This window comes from Elephantulus edwardii, unplaced genomic scaffold (assembly GCF_000299155.1).
Source record: "Elephantulus edwardii isolate Elephantulus edwardi_28Jun2011 unplaced genomic scaffold, EleEdw1.0 scaffold00009, whole genome shotgun sequence".
NCBI lineage: Eukaryota > Metazoa > Chordata > Mammalia > Macroscelidea > Macroscelididae > Elephantulus > Elephantulus edwardii.
In genome coordinates this window covers 5,831,473-5,851,755 of record NW_006399759.1, presented here as the reverse complement: position 1 = coordinate 5,851,755, position 20,283 = coordinate 5,831,473, and the positions used below count along the sequence as shown (strand labels likewise).

Sequence of the window (20,283 nt, the reverse complement as noted above, 5' to 3'; positions counted from 1 at the left end):
CAGTGACTGGGATAATTGGGATGGGAGTGTCAGAGACAGTGCGATTGGCACAGGACAGAGCGGAGTTTAGGGCTGTTGTACACAGGGTCGCTATGAGTCGCAAGCGACTCAACGGCACATAACAACAACGTTCTCTACAAATCATGAAGCCAACCCTTGCCCTGGCTACCTGTTTCTGACTCTGGCCTTTCCACCTGGGTATATCAGCTCTTCTTATGAAGCATTTTGGATCTTACTGACTTGACCTATCACTTATTTCAGCAACTGAACTTGAAGGACACTTGCCTCTCAAGCCTATGCCTTCGTTGCTGCTGCCTTACCTGGGGACACTGCAGCAGTTCCGCCAGTACCTATGCCACCTGGAAGTACATTCACACAACCCGAGTTGCCATTCCATAGTGCATACTCCTTTGACTGATGTGAAATGGAAGTCAGTGGCTAACAGGTTCTCCCTTTCTCCATGGAGAAAAAGACATCCCTAAAATGCATTTCAATGCATTTCTTAGACAATGGAAGAGATTAAACAACAGTTGCTCTTAGCAATATCCAGTTGAACAATGCAAGCTGTGTGGACTCTCCCTTCTCTCCACAGGGGACTACTCCTTAACAAACATACTAGCATAAGCTTCAGGCTGGTGTGGGGGAGGAACAAAACTAAGATACCCATTTTCAGGTTTGTGGCAAGTAGAGCAAACCCAATCCAAGCAATTCTACAAAAAGCTTGTTCCTGGGTTGTCAAAATCATACCAGGGACCAACCCTTTGAGCCTTTATGTTTACAGAACAATTTTTTATTTTCAAGGTCTTTTCACAGAAACAAACTTGACAATTACTTGAAAGGTGATATAACTAAATCCAAGTTCTAAACAAGGAAACAAGCCCGGGGTAGTGTACTGGCTTGTCCTGGGTAATGTAGTTGCTAAGTGTTATGACTCTTATATTAAATCTTGTTCTTCTAACTCAAAACTGGAAAACTGAGCTGTTTTCTGGTGTAGTGTGAGCTGTCCCATGGGCTCTTAGTGATTACTGTGCTGGGGTCCAACCACAGTTGCACGAAGTAAATCCAGTTCCTTTTTATCTGTACTTTGATCCAAATACTGAGCATCAAGGATGGAAAGAATCAGTGTTTAGAAAAGCCTGAGAGGGGTTTTAGTAAGAGGCTGCAGGCTGCTTCAGGATTGAGCTGAAATGTTGGCACAACCTCAGGAAGACCGAAGGTGTGGGCTCAATAGGCTTAACTCAGGTCAGCCACAGACCTGTATTTGAGTCCCCACAGAGCTCGCGCTCCTGTCATTCAGTCATCAATCCTTGCAATAGGGAAACACAAAGATCGTCCCTCTCTCCCTCCCTATTCTAGATGACCACGAGCGGACTTTCCTCCTGGCAGCCATTGGCCCTAAGGGAATTTGAGGCTGGGCAAAGGGCCCAGCCTGTCAGTTCCCATCATAGCCACACAGTCCAGCATGAGTCACCACACACGCACCCAGGTGAGTCATGCGGGCTGACGGACACTCTGAGGACAGGACATGGGGTGGTTGGGCACAAGAGGCTAGAGAGAGACCTAAGGAGGGGGTAAAAAGTCCATCCTCTGCCCAGTCACCCTGCTGTTTCTTGTGTTGACGTAGGACTATTCCAGTAATGAGGTCTCTATTCCACCCTGGCATTGAGCAGCCCTTCACCTTTGCAACAGTTCTCCTCAGAAGACCATGCTACACACAAAAACCAGTCTTTGCACTGCCCCTTCTAATCCTTCCCCTAATAAGACTTTATCCCTGTGCCATTCCCCTCTCAGGTCACCAAATCTGATAAAAGGAAAAGGTTAACAATCTAGCTAAAGCCTTGAGTTACCTTTGCTAAACCACCACTGAATTTGGGCATTAAAAATTAAAAATATGAAAGGAAAATCCTTGTATATTGTTTATGATGAACACATAGATGGTAAAACTAAGCAAAGCAAGAATGACAAAATCTTGGAATGTGATTATTTCTTGAGAGTGTGCATTAGGAAGAAATGCTCAAGGGTATCAAAACTAGGTACTGCTACAGGGATGCTTTCTGTAACATTTTTTAAACTACATATACATGTCTTAATTGCATCCACTTCCTAAACAAGGTGTCTCTGGAAACTCTATGAATTTTTATATGTTGATAGTTGTAGAGGGCTTCAGGTCTTTTGTTCACTGGATCTCTGAGTCGTGCTTGACTCAAAAGCAATCAACAACAAGAAGAGTTAAGAGCCCTAAGTAGGGAGCTCTGATGGCCTAGTGGCAAGAAGCTGCGCTGCAATCCCGAGGGAATGAGGTTCGAGTCCACCAGCTAGCCGCTCTTCGGAAGGACTGACAATTTCTTCCCGTGCAATTAACTGCCTTTGAAAACCTGCCGGAGGGTCAGCTATGGGTCAATTCAAAATCCATGATATACAACAACAAGAAGAATAAGCCAGAGAGGGATAATAACTCTGATTTCAACACTTAATAGGTATGTGATCTAATCTGCACCAGTAATAATAATAGGTGACAAATTTTACTGGGACTGAGGACCTTGTGAGATTATGTTTGTGAAAATGTTTTGCACGCTGCAAAATGTTAGTTTTCTAAGTGAAGATAATGTCTATCTTAAGGGTTTTTTAGGAGTTCAAGGTTTTACTTCACAGTTGGAACCACTATGTTAGTCCCTCAGCAACAGCCCTGAGAAGACAGCTTCCAAAGGAATTGGGATAGCTTGCATCGAGACAGCCAGTCTTCAAAGGTAGTAAAACAAGAAGCAAGTGACGATGGATGTGCAGTAGGCCCAGACTGTTAAATCCACCTGCTCTGGTCCCGAAGGGCACTCACCAGCTGTCAGGACCTGTAGTTTCCACGGGTGAGCAGCCAGGGCCCGCTGATATGCTCGCCAGAGTGCCATGATCTGTCAAGCCAAATGGAGAGGGAATTATCTTTACGGTCCCACAATCATGGAGGCTTTTTTCCTGACAAGCCCCAGAGCCCCAAACTCCCCTGATTGCAATTTGTCCTAAAGGAGGGATGCTTCTTGGAAAACTTTCGGGCACACGGGTCGTTCTAAAACAACTGGGCACAAGACGCCGATGGCCATGGAATCCCAGAAGCAGTCATCTGCCTTCCAAGCCCAAGACGCCGATGGCCATGGAATCCCAGAAGCAGTCATCTGCCTTCCAAGCCCATCCTTGAAGCAGAGACACCTTGGAAAGAAAGGTTTGCTCTGGTTTCCAGCCGGAACCGGGGCGTGGCAAAGTCTAGAAACTGGAAGCAGCTCACATCCTTCTTAAATTGAACTCTACACCAGAAAGTGTCCGTGGTTGCCCACGCATGGCACAGTCACGTCTTATCAGCACACGCAGCGCTCTGAGCAAGCAACCACAGTAGCACCAGCAGCTCTCTGAGCGAAAGACCACAGAAACACCAGCAGCGGCACGCTACTCACCGGAACAACTTCCACGTAGTGTTGCCACTTCCAACCTGCCCGGAACGGCAGCCCCAGGGTCTTCCGCCGCAGGCCCCGCCCTTTCCGGCCGCTGGCTGGGGGGATGGCTTCTCTCCAACGGCTCCGCTCGACCATCCCTTCCTCGCGGACTGTGCCAAGACTTCTGGCAGTCATGTGTCCATTCTTGTTCTCCCGCTTCTCGCCCAGGTCCAAGACCTCTCATCCTCGGTGCACCCCCACTTCTCATCCCAACTCCAACTGACCAAGGTCCCCACGACTTTCTAAAGCCTCAGGACTCAAAAAATCTCGCCAAGACTTGAGTTTGGAAACTGTAAGGGGCAATCGAGAGTGTGGGTATACGGACTTTATTGTTTCTAAGCCCTCCACCAGCTTCAGTAATTCTAAGCTCCTGGATAACAGGTGGTACTGTTACTCATCTTTGATGCCCCAGAGCAACTATCCCATGGTTTTGTCCATTATCACAAGTACTTTATTGAAGAACTTGTGGCAGGAATATCTTCTATAGAAAGCACTGGAATTACAGAACCTTGTAAGAGGGTTTAGGAATTTAACAGATGGTGTAGACCCTCATAAGATTTGAATCTAGGGCTCTGCATCTGTAAAATGTGGGGGGTCCAACTATATTTTTCTTATCACAACAGGTTCTTCTAGCCTAACTGCTATCTTATTTATGCTAAAAGGATACTTAACAAAAGATTCCAAACAAAAATTATTTGGAAAACTAGCACCCTAGAGGATTATATCCTCTTTTAGGACTAACATTCCAAGAGTTTACTAATATGCTACCATGTTATTTCTAGGATTGAAGGAATTCCTAAAATATTCTGGTGATGGGTTGGGGATTGCCAGATTTTCACTCTTTGCACACTCTACATAGCCCTAACTCAGCCAGTTTCTATATGGATAAGACAGGAAGAATCCTGTCACTGATTGTGGAGAAACAGAATAAGCAAGCAAGATAGCTCACTTGTCACAGCATTAACTAAAAGGCTTCTATGTGCAAAATACTGGCGTTTACTGTAAAACTCATTGCTGTCGAGTGGGAGTAACTCATGGCTGACCCTCCGGTGGGTTTTCAGGGCAGGAACTCATACAGGAGACTGTCCATCTTTCTCCCTTCGAGTAGCTGGTAGATTTGAACTGTCCACTTTTGGGCTGGCAACATAACTCCCTATCAGAGCTCAGGTTACACTAGTAAAAGTAACAGGGGACTGAATGTGGTTGGTTGGAAAGGAGGTAAAAAACTGGGTTCAAATCTAAGGACCACTACTTAGTAGTACTATGACCTTAATCTGGCATCTCACCTTCTCAGAAGTTTATAGTTTCTTTAAGTAAAATGAAACAATACTTACTTCATAGTATTAAGTAGCATGAGCATTAAGTGCTTAATAGATATTTATTAGTTTCCTCTCTTGCAGTCTTGGGAGAATTCTTACTGGAGAAATCTAGGAAGGTAGAATTTGAGCTCAGCTCTTGTAAGATGAAACATTTAGGTGGTAATGGTGAAAAGGGACACTCCTCGGAGGGAACAGTGTGAGCAAAGGCACAAAGGTAGAACAAGACAGGAACCAATGGCTAGTATAAGGTTTAGTATACTAAGAGAGAAGGTTAGAAATAAGAGTGGCCTGGGAAGAAAAACTTGATAGTGAAAATGATCAAAGGCCTAAGTAGTCTGCTTTTCTTTTGGGAGCAGAGGCAGGACTGCTAGCACCATCCTACTGTTTCAGGAGTGAGGGTCCCCAGGCACCCAGTGGGATTTCAGGATATAGTGTCAAGTGACTGCTGTGCAGGATGAGCAAAGCTGCTCTGCAAAGAAAGGCACTTTCTCTACCAGTTACCACAGAAAATGAGTACACTTGGACTGGAGCACCACAGGGTGGAGCCACACATGGCTCTGTTGACATGGGCTGTGGTTCTTTCACTGCTATTTGCTGGTTTCATCTTCTGTATGTCAAGGGTCTTGAACAATTTGATTCTTCTCTTACAGGAGATTTATTGATATAAAATCAGTTCCTCCTCCCTGGAGAAGCAGAAAGCTGGGCCCAAGATATGCACTATCAATCTAGAAGTGCCAAAGGTTCTGTTTCTGATATGCACTGAAGTAATTTCCAGTCCTTCCAATAGGAGCTGGCTTCCTAGTTTTCTTTGCTTCATGTGGGCATCTAACTACTTCCCCAAATTCCACTCTATACTCATGCAACTAAGACTGGTTGGCCATGTCTCATTGCTATACTGTGTGTTCTTTCTTAGAAAACAGTACCATGAGCTTGTACCATCTCACAAGAGAACAGTAACAAGATGAACTATCATACATATATTACAGCACTTAGGTTCTGAACACTCCTATATAAACAGAGATGAAATAAAGTAGCTAAACATGTTTAATAAGTCAACAATGTGACAGATATCATGAAGAATCAAAAATCATGACTTGTAAAATTTGAAGTAACTGAAGATATTTAATCTAGAGAAGAAAATACTTGGGAAACACATGATAGCTATTGTTAAATACTTAAAAGGGCAATCACAGGGAAAATGACTAGATTTCCTAACACCAATGGGTAAAATTTAGAGGTATACGCTTTGACAATATAAAGGAAGATCTTTTAAAACACGACTGTCTAGGAGTGTTCAAGTAGGGTCAGATGACCAGTGGCCAGGAATATTTCATAAGCAGGAGCAAGTAAGATCTGAGTCACTGTTCTATTGGTAGGGTGTTGTGGTGTTCCTCAATGAAAGAAATAAGCAGCTTCTGTCCAATAAATTACTATCACCCCCTCAAAGGCCTGTGTGTTGGTTACTCTAAAGGAGTTTGGGAAGGCAGTAACACAGGATTCTGGTGCCTTTATGCGAATACTCTTTTCAGTTCTCCAAACACCCACTCACATGTGATCTCAAAAACACCCAGTACCTTTACTTGGCTTCACCTACTTCACAATATGCTCAATATGAGCAATTTGACTCCCAAGCCTAGGTCAAGCCTGAGTGTTTCTTGTGAACCAGTTTTATGGCTGAGGAGCCTTGAGAGTTCATGGAGGGAGAACCCCCTTGCCCACAGGAGGCTGTGACTATAGAAGTCTGTGGAAGGAGAGGGATCTAAGGAGTCCTGGGGAAACAGGCCTAAAGGTCCAGGCCTGGGCAGCATGACTGTCCAGGAAGGTCCCAGTTCCTATGACTCTGTGCCTGGGGGGATATGTGTTCTTGGTAGACTTCATTCCAGGGTCTTGTACAGACCAAGACTAAAGACTGGGCAGAAGGCAATGGCTGCTTGGAGGGAAGTTAAACCCTTCAGTGGGGTAGAATAGTTAAAACATAGCATTGAACTGGGCTTGGCTTTCCAGCTGCATACGATGACCCAGTGGGGAAGTGAGTCCACGGACAAAATGGATTCGAACCAGCCCGGACTGTCCCCCAGATATGAGCCATCCATAGGAGTCCAGGTTTGGGCTGAAACGTACCTGTAAATAGAAGATGAAAGACACCCACGGTTGGTACTTTGGGTGAGTCTTATGTAAATGAACAACAGCAACAAAATGAGCCGTAATCTGAAAGGAGGATAAGGGTCATGGTGGGGTGAGAAGTCAGGCATGAGAAGACAATGAATGTGTATGAGGTTGCCCAAGCTGCATTCTCTCCTTTGCTGCCATTGGCTCATAGGCCTAGAGTTGGGGGGAAAAAAATGAGAGAGGAGGTAGAGAAGATGAGAAAGATTCTTACTTTATGGATAGCCTCCAGCTGCAGCCTGTCCAGACAGAGCTGAGAACGCCCCTCTCTCTCCTGCATGCGCAGCATTGGTTCTCTACGGAGCAGATTGTGAAAGGAACTCTGGAGGAAGGAGGAAGAAAGTGAGCAGCTTCTTAAGTCTTCTCTTTACCTTTATGCTGGAACTCCTTAAGGTTCCCTCTGCACAAGGACTGAAAGCTTCTAACTTTTCCAATGATGGACGTGGAATCATTTCCTTTAACTTACCAAATCTGTGTCTTGAAACAGCAAATAGTGATGGCTGACGGTTTCAGCATAAGTTCGAGCTGTAGGAGGATTAGGGGCACCAGAAGAGGCAGAATAATGGTCTTGAACTTGAGGGCTGTCCTGGTACGGGATCAGATCTGCTTTATATATAGGCTACAAAGGAGACCAGAAGATTAGGCTCAATTATATAGAAGACAGAGTAAAGGTAAGGGAGAGGAAACTGGTTTTGGGCAGAAGAGACTTAAAGATGGAAAGTGGTAGAATGTTTAAACATGTTTAGACTAAGGTTGGAAATGCTATCTGTAACTCTATGCCAAAATTTTCAGGTATAGTATCAAGGCTGGGCACTATCAGGAGTTGGGAAGGCATGTGGATTAGGATCCAACAAGTGGTGGTGCTATAAAATATCTTCTACTTACAAATCTTCGCTCTACAGGTCGTTTAACATTTATTGGGTTCAGGGCCAAATCAGGCAATACAGCTGCAATGAGCTCCCCAGATATATCTCCTGCAGCTACCGTCCCAAGCCAGTCTGATCCGGAAAGACTCTAGAAGGAGGAGACAGAGTTCATTCACTCATATTCATTAGTAGGTCTTTGAACCAGAAACAGCAGAGACAAACAAAAGTGAGTTTCTCAGAACCTGATGTTCCTGATGATAAAGTTACCATAGACCTATCTTTTTCTCTTTCTACCAAAATTTATCGGCTCTCCTTGATCATCACCAGGTGATTAGTTTCCTGTGTGATAAAGACTGTGGAAGAGAGAGGGCTCACCCAGACAGTGCCTTTTCGAGGAGCAGTAAAGTAGGCTTTGAAACCAAGGTAACCAGCATCAAGATAATGAATTCCACAGAGTCCATAACTGTAAAAGAAAGGAAACAAAATTTTCCTTTTCTAAAGTGACCTTCATTTCTTCTTCTCAATGCTTCTTGAATTCAAATAATTTCAATGAAACTCTCATTCCTCTTCCCCCACAATAAACCCTTTACACCCCAACCCCGAGGGCCTCCCCCTAGGACTCCGTCTCTCGCCATCCTGCCGTACGAGGCATAGCAGTTGTCCTGAGCCACAGTGACACCATTGTAAGGGAGCAGCCAGGCCAACTCTGTACTCAGGAAGCGCTTGATAGAGTTTATTGGTTCATAAGGTCGTCGAAGGTCCCAGAATTTGATTTTCCGGTCATTCCCAGCAGAGACAAGAAAATGACTGTGAAAGATGGGAGAAGATCAAATATGAAAAAATTTCAGAGTCAGCCTTCCCCAGTTTTCTTCACTTCCCAGGTCCACAACTTTCCTATACCTGTTAGCTTTGCACCACTGAAGGTTACGCACAGCCTGGTCATGGGCAAGGAAACTCTGGAAAGGATAGAGCTTCAAGGAGCCATCAGAGAGTCTTATTTGCTGCAGGGGTGAATTAGTAGGAAGGTTCCAGAAAACCACCATACCTGGGGTAAGAGACAGAAGGCATAGGAAATGAAAGGGAGGCTTTCTTTTGCTCTAGCTTCTCTCTCTGGGTTCTTGGAACCTTAGTCTTTTATCCTAAGAGCTAAACTATTAGAAAGGATAAAGATGATAATTACTTAACTAGCATTCCCTCCAAACTATAAGTAGTGAATATTATAGTTCCAGTTTTCATCAATAAAAACTAATGGGTGGGGGGGAAAAAAACCAACAACTACAAAAAACACCCAACTAATGACTGAGTCCAGAACCTGTATCCTACGACAGGTTTAATAAACCCTATTATATGAAAGTACTTTAAAAAAAAAAACCTATAAACTCTCCAGGAGAAGGTTTGACAAACTACAGCCCTATGCCAATACGGCTCACTCTATCTTATATGAAAGTATTTTAAAAAAAAAAACCTATAAACTCTCCAGGAGAAGGTTTGACAAACTACAGCCCTATGCCAATACGGCTCACTCTATCTTTTGGTAGAGTTTTATTGGAGCACAGCCATTCATTTACCTAATGTTTATGGTCTGCATTCTCCCTACAAGGACACAGTTCAGTAATCCCAGCAGAGGCCAGAGAAGCTCACAAAGTCTAAAATATTTACGCATTCATTCACTGCCATCAAGCCAGAACTGACTCATAGCGGACCCTTCAGGAGGTTTTCAGAGGCTGTTAACTGGCATAGGAGGAGACTGCCCATCTTTTCCCCTGTGGAGCTGCTGGTGGATTCAAATGGGTTGCCTTTAGGTTAGCAGCTCAACTCTATGCAGACTGTGCTACCAGAGATCCCTAAAAAAATTTACTGTCTGGTCCTTCACACAAAGCTTGTCAACCGCTGCCCTAAGACAAAGAGAAGAGACAAGGAGCCAAAAGCCAAACGGTAGAAAGCTAGGAAACAAACAGATAACGAGAAACTAACTTGGCTGATCAAAAAGCTAAACATCACACTGACTCGAGGGAAGGCAATTCTGTATAATTCTGATAAAGATTGAAAAAAAAAATGGAAAAAATTTTAGCTATCCATATAACATCTTGTTATGTGCCATCGAGTCGCCTGCGACTCATAGCGACCCTATGTACAACAGCCCTAAACTCTACACATGTAACATAGAAAGGACTAAAACTCCTTTTATGCATAAATTCAGGGAATGTAGCACCTATGAACCTTCCTTAAAAAACTTAAGGACAAAGGGTAGTTTTGTTGTTCTGAGCTGAAATCCAGGTAATTGCAACTCCACGTGTGCTGAGCAAAACTGCTCCATTGGCTTTCTTCCTACTATTTAACCTTTCATATTGCCAGGCCTGTCTTCCAAGGTATATGTGAGTGGGCTTGAACTACCAACCTCTCAGTTTGAAGTTAAGCGCTTAACTATATGTGTTACTCAGGGAGCCTCTGAATCACAACAAGCAATAGAAATAATTAAGCAGTGGAGGAGGAAGCTGAGATAAAAGGGCGGTGGAGACATTCAATCACTTAAGTATAGAAATAAAATGAAGTCACTTTGAGGACTGAGATAGCAGGACAGCATGAACTATCTTGACTATGTAAGAATAATCTCACCAAAAGAAACCCAATTCCAAGATAGAGCGATGATAGGAAGAAGTGCAACAGTGCTAACATCCTTATCTTCCCAGCAGGGAGTCTAAAGACTACGTCTAAAAAAGAAATGATCATTTAACAGCAACATACTGACTCCAACTATTTAATGTCATTTATAATACTTCTGTTTACATTTCAAAGATATCTTAGGGGATTAGTATCTTGAGATGAAAGTGTATTTACAAGTTTAGCTATATTCAGTTTTGCTTCAGTGCTTTCTTCTATAAATGAAAATATCACAAATTTAATATTTTAAAATTTAAAATAGCTACTATAATATGGTCACATTTTTATGTATTTATTTTCCATCTATTTATATTTATACATAGTAAACTGCATTGAATTATATTTACCTACATTTTTATTTTTTTAAAGTATAAAAATTCTATTGACTTTTTTTTAATATATTGTTTGAATATTTGTCAGTATACCCAGTACTGAACAAAAAATTAAAAACAAAACAAAACAAAAAACAAAAACAAAAAACCAACCACCAGAAACCAAATCTATGTAAAAAGAGTTTAGAGCAACAGCTCCTTGGGTTTTGGTTTTTACCATTATAGTATCCAGCAGCCAGGTGGTGGTGGGGCCGGGTGGGCATCCAGGCCAGGCTAAGGCACTGGCCACACTCAGAGGGGTCTGAGGCTTGCATAGACCCCACCTGAAGGGTTGCCACACATTCTACCTGCAGGGATAGAAGGTAGAGGACTAGGGTTAAGGATGCCTTCTATTTAGTCTAAAAGAACAGGGGAAACATTCCAGAGGTAAGGGATTCACTACGGAATAAGCAAGAAGGCTCTAGAAAATGAAGTTCAGCTAAGGTAGAAGTTCCTCACTTACCTTATAGATGGCTGACTTCATCGCATCTGTAGAGAAAGAAGAGCAAGAACTGATGCTGTGGATCTGTGAATCCTAAAGAGGTCTCTATCAGGCTTTGCTATCAGGGCAGCCTCCTCTCCTCTGAACCTTTAGATAATGACAATCTCTTCTATTTGGTGAGAAAGTGCTTTCCTTTTCTACCTATGAATTTACAAAGCCTTCTCTCCCTGGTCCCACTCTCTTCCCTTTCACTACACCAGATAGCAGTATTTCTCCTATCAGAATGGCTACACCTCTACTCTTCTCATCCTCTTTAATCTTTTCCAGGATTTTGTTCATGTGAATATTTCACCTTTCTCTTCCATTTTCCACCTCTCTCTCTATTGGATTATTCCCATATTCACAGGTAACAGAAAAGCCCTATCCTTTATTCCATATTCACTTCCAGCCACCAAACTCTACTGTCATTCCTCTTGACAGCCAAACTTGTTAAAAACATTATCTAGGGTTACTGTCTTTACTTTCTCATGACTTATTCCCTCTTCAACATACTCTTCCACCAATCACTAGAGATGGAATGAATGTCCCAGGGCTCACCTAGTGGTGTTTCTGTCTTTAAATCTGCAGTATATAAATTTGACAAATAGGAGTTGCCTTTTCTTGGAACACTTCCCTCTTCTTCCTCCTCACATTTAGTTCTACATCCTTTCCCTGTTTCCCAATAAACAGACTATGCACATACATGTGTATACATGTGGTAGTGAGGCCAGGTAAGACAAGGAACAGGACTAGCTGCCCTTGACACTGCTAGTAACGTGTGGCAGCAAGAGAGAAGGCCCTGAAAGCACAGAGGGGGAAATGGAAAGGAAAAGGAAGCTACGAAGAGACTGTGATGAAAAGGGCTGTCAAACAGAGACTAAACAACAAAGGGTCAAGTCAGAAGTGGAGGTGTAACTGAGCAAAGTTCTACAGTACAGAGATCAAGCCTAGAGTTTCAGGGTAGGTGAATAATATAGCAGCCCATTCTCCTTTCTGGGCTACTCACCTGGTGGCTGTTGAGCCAGCAGGGCCTCAGGATGAGGCAGACTGAACAGCAGCACCTTTCCATCTGAGCAGGCAAGAGCCAAGAGACCCAGTCGGGGCAGGAGAGGGGCCTAGAGGGCAAGACCAAATCTGTGCTAAGCTTGTTGTCATCAGGCACCTCTCAGAAAGTCTCCTAGGTCCCTGGTTCTGGAATTAGGATATGAAGTTACTGGGGAAATGCTACCCACTACTCTCCAACCTCCCTTTCTCCAACTTTGAGAACTAGAGTCTCTCTGTTCTGATTCAGAATCTTAGCGCCATTCAAAAAGCCAATGGAAAGTACCTTCCGAGGAGTGCTTGGAAGTTCCCATGCTCCACTGGGACAGAACTTGAGATCCCAGATGCAGCCGTTGTCACAAGCAATCCCATAGACAAAGTGGGCCCTGCTGTCAGGACTGGGAAGGGGAAGAATGTGGAGAGAACAAGTAGAAAGGAGGAGCTCAGGGCTGCAAGAACTTGCGCCCCACTTGTCTCGACCCAGTATAAGCCCTGCCCTACACTGCCCACCCCCAGCCTTCTCTCCACCTCAGCCACCCTCCCATGGCAGTGTCCCAGCCCCACCTCACCAGTTTTCTTGCTGCAAGGTCCCAAGGCCCCAGAGCTGGAGCAGCCCAGGGCCCGAATAAAGCTGGCTCAGTGAATGTGTCTCATTCATGTCCGGACTGGAGAAGAGTGCCACGTACTGTGAGGTTGTTGCCCCCTCTGGCACTGGGCACCACTCCATAGCCCAGAGTGGTCCCCCCGTGAAGAAGGACATGTCGCGGCGCTCTGGGTGTGCTGTGATCGAGCTAAATCTAGAGTATTGCAAAGATGGAATGGAAAAGGAATAAAAAATAATGAGGACGGTAGAATGAAAGCTCCACCTGGCACTGGTGTGAACTGGGTTAAAGCCAGGTTCATCCACAACTGGGTTGTGCCAGAACATCACAGAGAGTTTCTAGGTAAGAAGATCCCTCAGTCTACACTTAAGAATATCCTTCACAAAGCCTGTCCAGCTCTGGCTCATCTTTAAAAATGAAGAGTTGTTCATTCTGGTTTACTATAGTGTTCTCTCTAGGCTCAGTCTGTCCAGGTCTACTTGCATGGAAACGACTTTGTAAACTGCTCATCTGCCATCTTCCAAGCTTCCCTCTATCTAGCTGCGGTGATGAGCCAGAAGCAGAGCTGAGCAGCTCTTGCCAGGACTCTTAGGGAGCTCTGCTCTGGTGGCCAAGTGGTAAAGAGGTGCATGACCAATCCAAAGTGACCGACCCGGTTCAAATCCACCAGTTGTCCATGGAAATCTCATCCTGTGTGATTCACAGTCTCTGAAAATCTGCTGGAGGGATAGCTGAGTCAGCTCTGACTTGACGGCACACCAGCACAGCAGCTGCCAGGACTCTTAGCCCCGAAATCACTGGTCCAGCATTGGAAGGATAGAATGAACTTGTCATTCCTTTCTCCTTCCTCATTTCTGTTTTCTAAGTCAGAAAAAGGATAGGCAGGCAATAAGCTTTACCTATTTATACGGAAGAGTGTGCCATCTTCAGGAAGCCCTTCACGTTGTACAGAAAAAAGCGGAGACTTCTCCTCCTGGGGGAGGTAAGGAGCTGCCTCACTGAGGGAAGGAAAAATTAACAGCCTGAAGGTGAAAGAATTTCAATTTCAAGAGCTTCCTGTCACTCTCCTTCTCCATTGATCCCATTCAAGACCACAGGAGTCTCTTCAACTTACATTTCAGATAACAAGTGCCACTTCCAGGCCAAAGGAATCCATTCCGCAAACTCCCAGTAGGAATGCTTCTGTTCTCGACTAAAGGGACAGAAGCAGCATTAGAGGAGAAGAGAGGAAACCTAGCAGTAATGTCCAAGAAAAACTTCTATGATGGATTGATTAGACACTGCAATTAATTAACAAGTTGCCTCAAATGACAGCAAAAATATGTTTCTAAGCACAGTCTCAATTTAAAAGCATGTGGCAATGTGTTAAACAGTAACAATTAATGTTATAAAATAAACAGTCTATGAAGGTATGAAAAGCCAACATGATTTCTAAATCTTCACTCAAAAAAGTTTCTCCAGATGCTCTGCTGGAGAAGGAGGAGCAATGTCCTCCTGTACCAGTCAGATCCGATTCGACGGCACACACACACAAAATAAAAAAAAAAAAAACCAGCACAGTTTCTGTGAGGATGAAAATTACCTATATCGGTGCTAGCCAATATGGCAGCCACTAGCTGCAGGTAAGCTATTAGATATTTGACATTTGGCTAGTCCAACAGAGGCATTTCTGGCTTGTCAGTGCCCCCTTATCCCCACAGCCCCACTTCTAGATTTTTTAGACTCCAACACCACCCCTGCACTCCTTTGCTCCCATTCCCCAAGTCTCACAGGTCCTTGGTGAGATGAAAGCACTTCCACACGGGAGCCATGATGTGATTTGGTAAGCCATTGGGAGCCATTCCCCGGCAGTGTGGCTTCTGCTTCTACAGGATGAAATTGAAGATCATTATGCAGGTTGATGAGGAAGCCCCCAGGAGATAACTTTCTCGGCTTTTGTCTGCCTTTTCCCTGACATTACTGCCTAACCACTCCCCTATCAGCACTTTAAAAAAGACAGTCACTACAATGAGTTCACCACCTTCTGCTCCCCATTCTTCTATCTAAATTGCAAAATCTGTTCTCATCTTCCTCAGTATTGCTGATGCATCTGATCTGGAGTACACTCATCTGTCTCTGGAAAGTCCCGCCGTTGTACCCAATATCCCTTCTTGGCTTCCTTTGCAGGCTTTCCCTTCTCTGATCAGTTTGCTCTATGCTGTATCCTCCCAGTGTTTCTCGTTTTCTTCCCCTCTTTACAACTTCATGCATCTCCATCATGTTGACTATCATCTTTAATCCTGGCTATCAAATTCACAACTCAGTCAACTCTTCTCATTTGCAAGTTTTCTACAAGTTTTAGACTTCGAACAGTACTGTGTTTTGCCACATCAGAGACTGTAGTGTAAGATAAAATCAGAAATAAATTTTTTTTCTTTATTTAAAGATGCTCACCATGGATTTACTGTATTAACTTTTATTTTCTAAAATACTGCACTGAAATATAATTTATCTTGATTACTAAGTTTTTGCATTCCAGGCAAGAAAAGTAGTTCCATACACACACACACACACACACACGTTGTTGTTATGTGCCGTCGAGTCATTTGCGACTCATAGCGACCCTATGTACAACAGCCCTAAACCGTGCTCTATCCTGTGCCAATCTCATTGCCTCTGACACACCCATCCCGATTACCCCAGTCACTGAATCAATCCACCTCATAGAGGGTCTTCCCCTCCTGTGCTGTCCCTCTACTCTACCCAGCATGATGTCCCTCTCTAAAGACCTGGCTTGCCTTACAACATGTCCAAAGTATGTCAGACAAAGCCCCAGAATCCTTGCCTCCAAGGAGCCACCTGGTTTAACCCTCTCTAGGATGAATCTGTTTGTTTTCCTAGCAGTCCATGGTATTCTCAATACTCTTCTCCAGCACCACAGCTCAAAGGCATCAATTCTCCTTCTATCCTCCCTAGTCATTGTTCAACTCTCTGATGCATAACAAGTGATTGCGAAGACCATGGCCTGTATCAGACGCACCTTAGTCTCCAGAGAGACACCATTGCTCTTCAGCACTTTGGAGAGGTCCCTAACAGCAGACTTTCCCATGGCAATGCGCCTTTTAATTTCCTGGCTACTGGTGCCAAGAGTGTTGACCGTATATACATATATCTATATCTCTATCTATATATATATCTCTCTCTCTATCTATATATATCTCTGTATATCTATATATATCTATCTTGGCTTTATTAGTCTGGTCTTCTAACCGCAGCTTGGCCTATTTTCCTAACTGATTCTATCTTCCTTATTAAAAATTCTGTTGGTTCCTTGTAGCCTTAGAAAATGAGAGACACCTAGCACAACATACAACCCTTTCATTAGTCTTAGTTCTTTCTTTCTCCCAATCTAATCTCTCTCACCACTTTACCCTAGGCTCTAAACTCTAGCCAAAACCAGGATCCTTTTGGGGAAATTTCTACTCACCAGTTAAGATCCTGTTCAATTATCACTCCTCCATGAACTACCTATCCTTTATATGCCTAAAATAGGCTGCTTACACACTAAACCTAGTGTTTGTGTTTCTTAGGATAGAACAGATGCTTAATACATGAATGTTTACTTGTCACCCTCCCCAGTCTCCCTAATCCTCAACTGTTTTAAGAGCTGTCCCTACTCTATTTTCTCTATTTGACCATCACAGGGTCTAGGCCAAAGCCATCATCTGGGGCACCCTGCTGAAGCTTGAAAATCCTACTATCTTCCCATCCACTTTCTTATCCTTTCTGATTACCCCTGAAGCAGATCCTCGGGGAGTGCTTCGGGGTGCTGCAGGCACAGTGGGCATGGTGGACGCTGCAGGCGTGGCAGGTACTGTGGGCACGGCAGACACTGTGGGCACAGCAGACACAGTCGGCACAGCAGACACTGTGGGCACGGCAGGCACTGTGGGTACTGGAGACTCTGAGTCAGGCGAGTTCTCACTTGGGATCTCATTTTCTTCCTCATCTTCAGGCTCAACCTTGAAGACAAAGTCTTCATCTCTTGTAGTATCATCATCTCCCTCACCCTCAGGGTTGTCCTCTGAGGGGCTTTTCTTCAGTACGGGGGGGTTGCTCAAATTGGGGTTGTCAGGGCAGGACACTGGAGCAGGCATTGCTGTGGAGAGCTCTTCAGCCAGTTCCTGAAGATACAGTAGCGCCCTGTGGGAGAGAGAAGGGTCAGAGCCATAATCACCAAGACCTAACTAAGAGCCCAGTTTTCCAGACACCTGGGTGATTCTTATCCCACTGGATCCTCCCAGTAACCCCGTGAAGCAGGCATTCATTTCCCCTTCCCCTCTGGTAGAAGAAACAGAAATTTAGGAAAATTAAACAACTTGGCTGAGATGATTTAGGTAACAAATGTGAACTCTGAAACTCAAGTCTTAATAAGTCCTATGTACTTTCACTCTAATCAAAGAGCACAGAGAGTAAAGGGAAAGACTGAACAGAATGGTATGTATGTGCATATTTATGCACACCAGGGAGCTCTGGTGGGCCAGGGGTAAGGAGCTGTGCTGCCAACCCAAAGGCATGCACTTAGAATCCACCAGCTGCTCTCTGGGACAAAGATGGGCAAACTCTTCCCATGTGATTTACTCTAAGGGTCAGCAATGAGTCGATCCTGACTCGACGGTGCATAACAATAACAACATATATACACATGTCTACATATACACACATTAATACATACGGGGCAGTCGAGAATGAAGTGCTTACGGGAGTTCATTGAGGGGAAAATGACTGAGTACAAGGTACAGAAACAAAACCTCCCAGATAGATTAAAATTAGCACTAGATAAAAGTCACTGTGGCATGAGCTAAAAGATTGCTTAAGTCCCTCAAACCCAGATACCACCCTCAATTACCTGATCTCCCAACATCTCTCCCACCCTGATCCCTTAACCCCCAACCTCCCTCCACCAAACGGTGCCCAACAATCCTTACACTTGGGCAGCCCTTCGTCGGGGTCGTTCCCCAGGAGGGGTCTCAAAGTCCTCAGAAGGCCTCTTTGGAGGTGGAGATGCTGGTTGATCTAGGCCTTTTGACAACTTCAGCAGCAGCAGCTCTGCCTTGGACTTTCGTCCTCGTTTCTTGGGCATGGGGGTGGACAGAGGGTTGGACTGATCTAAGAGACCAGGAACTAAAGGGGCTGATGGAGGAATAGGCTGTTGGGGCCTTTTGGGGCCTTTTCGTGTCCTACCACCTCTCTTCCGGCCAGGCTTTGTGGCCCTAGGCATTGAGACCATTGACATCTCTGAAGAAAGATCTGTAGAGAAGAACATGGGTCTGTGAGATAGGCCAGAGCGCAGGCCAACCTCTAGTGACATCTCTTTGGGGTAGGTTCTAACACACATAGGTCTGTAAGATCCTGTGAACTCAACTTGTTTTCTTTCCTCTTAAGCTAGAAAGGCAGACAGAGATGAAAGGGCAGGTACGTACCTTGCTGTTCTAGTCTGGAGAGGCTTTCTGGCTCTAGAGGGAGTCGCCTCTTATCAGAAGAATCCTCATATCCAGCCAAAGAGGAAGGTAAAGACATCTCTATGGAAGCCTCTGTACTGGTCATTCCTGAAGAGGCCTTGACATCATGCTGGTTTAGCACTTCTTGTCCAGGAGGGTCCACCACAGTCATGTTCCCCACGGGGCCGGCCTCCCCCAGGGCAACACAGCCGACCCCGTAGGTATCCATCAGCAACCCCCAAAATGGCTGCCCCTGCACAGAGACATACAAAGGCCTGAATATTCGACTCCTCTCCCTGAAACCCAGCGAAATCAATCAAACTCTAGCCTCCTCGCACCCAAAGAAAATGTCCATTATATGACTCTAGAGAAGTGTCACATTTCCTAACGTGTTGTAAGAGTGTAGAGACAGGAAAACTTGTGAGAACCAGAACACGAGACTGCCTTGTGTTTCCAAGTCTCACAAACCTTTGACAAGATAGAGTCTCATCACTTTTTCAACCACTTATTTTAATGGAAAAATATTTGAGCTCTCTGACAAGTTTCTACTGTACATGTGTCTGGCTTTGACAGTTAAAAGGAATGAACCATTACACACTGAATAATGGACTAAACTGTCACACATCTTCATTTTCTTAAATTCATCTGTTCAACCTCAGGCCAAGGTAACCTGACAAAGATGCACAAAAACACTGACCACCAAACCAAAAACTTTAAGATTCAGAAAAGAATACCCCAGAGGTCTAGATATGCCTGAAGGATAAAGAATTCATCAGCCTCAGTGGAAAAGTGTGCTAATGCCGTAAAAAATATCATACAAATGAAAATTATCAGCTGTTTCCCTTGAAGAAGCTACAGATTATAAACTAGTGTAACAATACCCAACTTTTTAACTCACTGGCCAAGAATACATTAAAACATCATGTGCTAAGAATGCAACCTAACAGTGCCAAGATAAGAAAGGGCAGCAGGAATCCACCAACCACACTGCTCTTCGATTAACAGTAAGCCTGAACGAACTACCTATTGCCTTTGAGTCTATTCTAACTCACGGTGACCCTACAGGACAGACTAGAACTGTCCTATTAGAATTTCCAAAGCTGTAACATTTATAGAAGCAAACTGTCACATCTTTCTACCGCAGAGCAGCCTGTTGGTTCAAAATAGGTCACTATGCAATAGTGGAGAAACTGTGCCAATAAAGAATAACCAAAATCAAGAAATATAACATTAAGACAAAATTTCAAAAGAAAGGAAACACTAAGCATCTATCTTTGCTTATGTTTCTTACAAAGGAAATGTAAAAAAGTTAGACCAGTTACAGAGTTCTCAGAAGCAGCTGGTGGTAGAAGATGAAGAAGCAGGACTAAGAGAAAGGATGTGACCATAGAATTCTTCATTTAGCTAGGATGTCATTTATATAAAGGCAACAGAATACTGCAAATATACAATACACTAGTAATTATAGCACATATACACTCGGGGAAAAAACCAAATACCTTTGAAGATCTGATTTAGAAAACAGAAACAAACAAAATCTAATCAAGACCACAACAAAAACAAAACTCACACTCTGAACCAATTTAGAATTGACCCTCCAAGGAGTATGATGCTGTAAACAGTATGGGAGGAGGTTTATTATCGTCTTCCTTTCCTGTGGCTGGTGGATTCAAAATACCAGAGAGCCTTTGGGTTCAGAACAAAGAATTTTCTAATGGAGAAACTGTGATATGAAATGATAGGAAAGAAGTATTTAACCCAGTGAAACACCAAACTGAGTTTAAATATCTATCCTAACTACAGCTATAAAATAGACT

General features: G+C 43.9%; 2 protein-coding genes across 2 annotated transcripts in view; both read right to left on the bottom strand.

Annotated features, from left to right (window-relative positions):
• Nucleotides 1-2,928, bottom strand: part of MPV17 (MpV17 mitochondrial inner membrane protein) — an 11,252-nt gene extending 8,324 nt beyond the window's left edge. Inside the window, exon 1 of the mRNA XM_006880590.1 lies at nt 2,834-2,928. Within this exon, the coding sequence (XP_006880652.1) occupies nt 2,834-2,903 (70 nt within the window). The 5' untranslated portion in view covers nt 2,904-2,928. The remainder of the gene's footprint in view (nt 1-2,833) is intronic.
• A 3,772-nt stretch (nt 2,929-6,700) lies between these two features.
• GTF3C2 (general transcription factor IIIC, polypeptide 2, beta 110kDa) lies at nt 6,701-18,695 on the bottom strand. Its single transcript, XM_006880694.1, is given in 19 exon segments — nt 6,701-6,919; nt 7,179-7,286; nt 7,431-7,583; nt 7,850-7,978; nt 8,206-8,293; nt 8,476-8,637; nt 8,731-8,875; nt 11,041-11,170; nt 11,326-11,351; nt 12,350-12,458; nt 12,671-12,782; nt 12,954-13,181; nt 13,886-13,984; nt 14,101-14,178; nt 14,757-14,851; nt 16,760-16,802; nt 16,929-17,168; nt 17,954-18,275; nt 18,449-18,695. Coding segments are annotated over 19 exon segments (2,733 nt in total).
• Nucleotides 18,696-20,283: the final 1,588 nt, after the last annotated feature.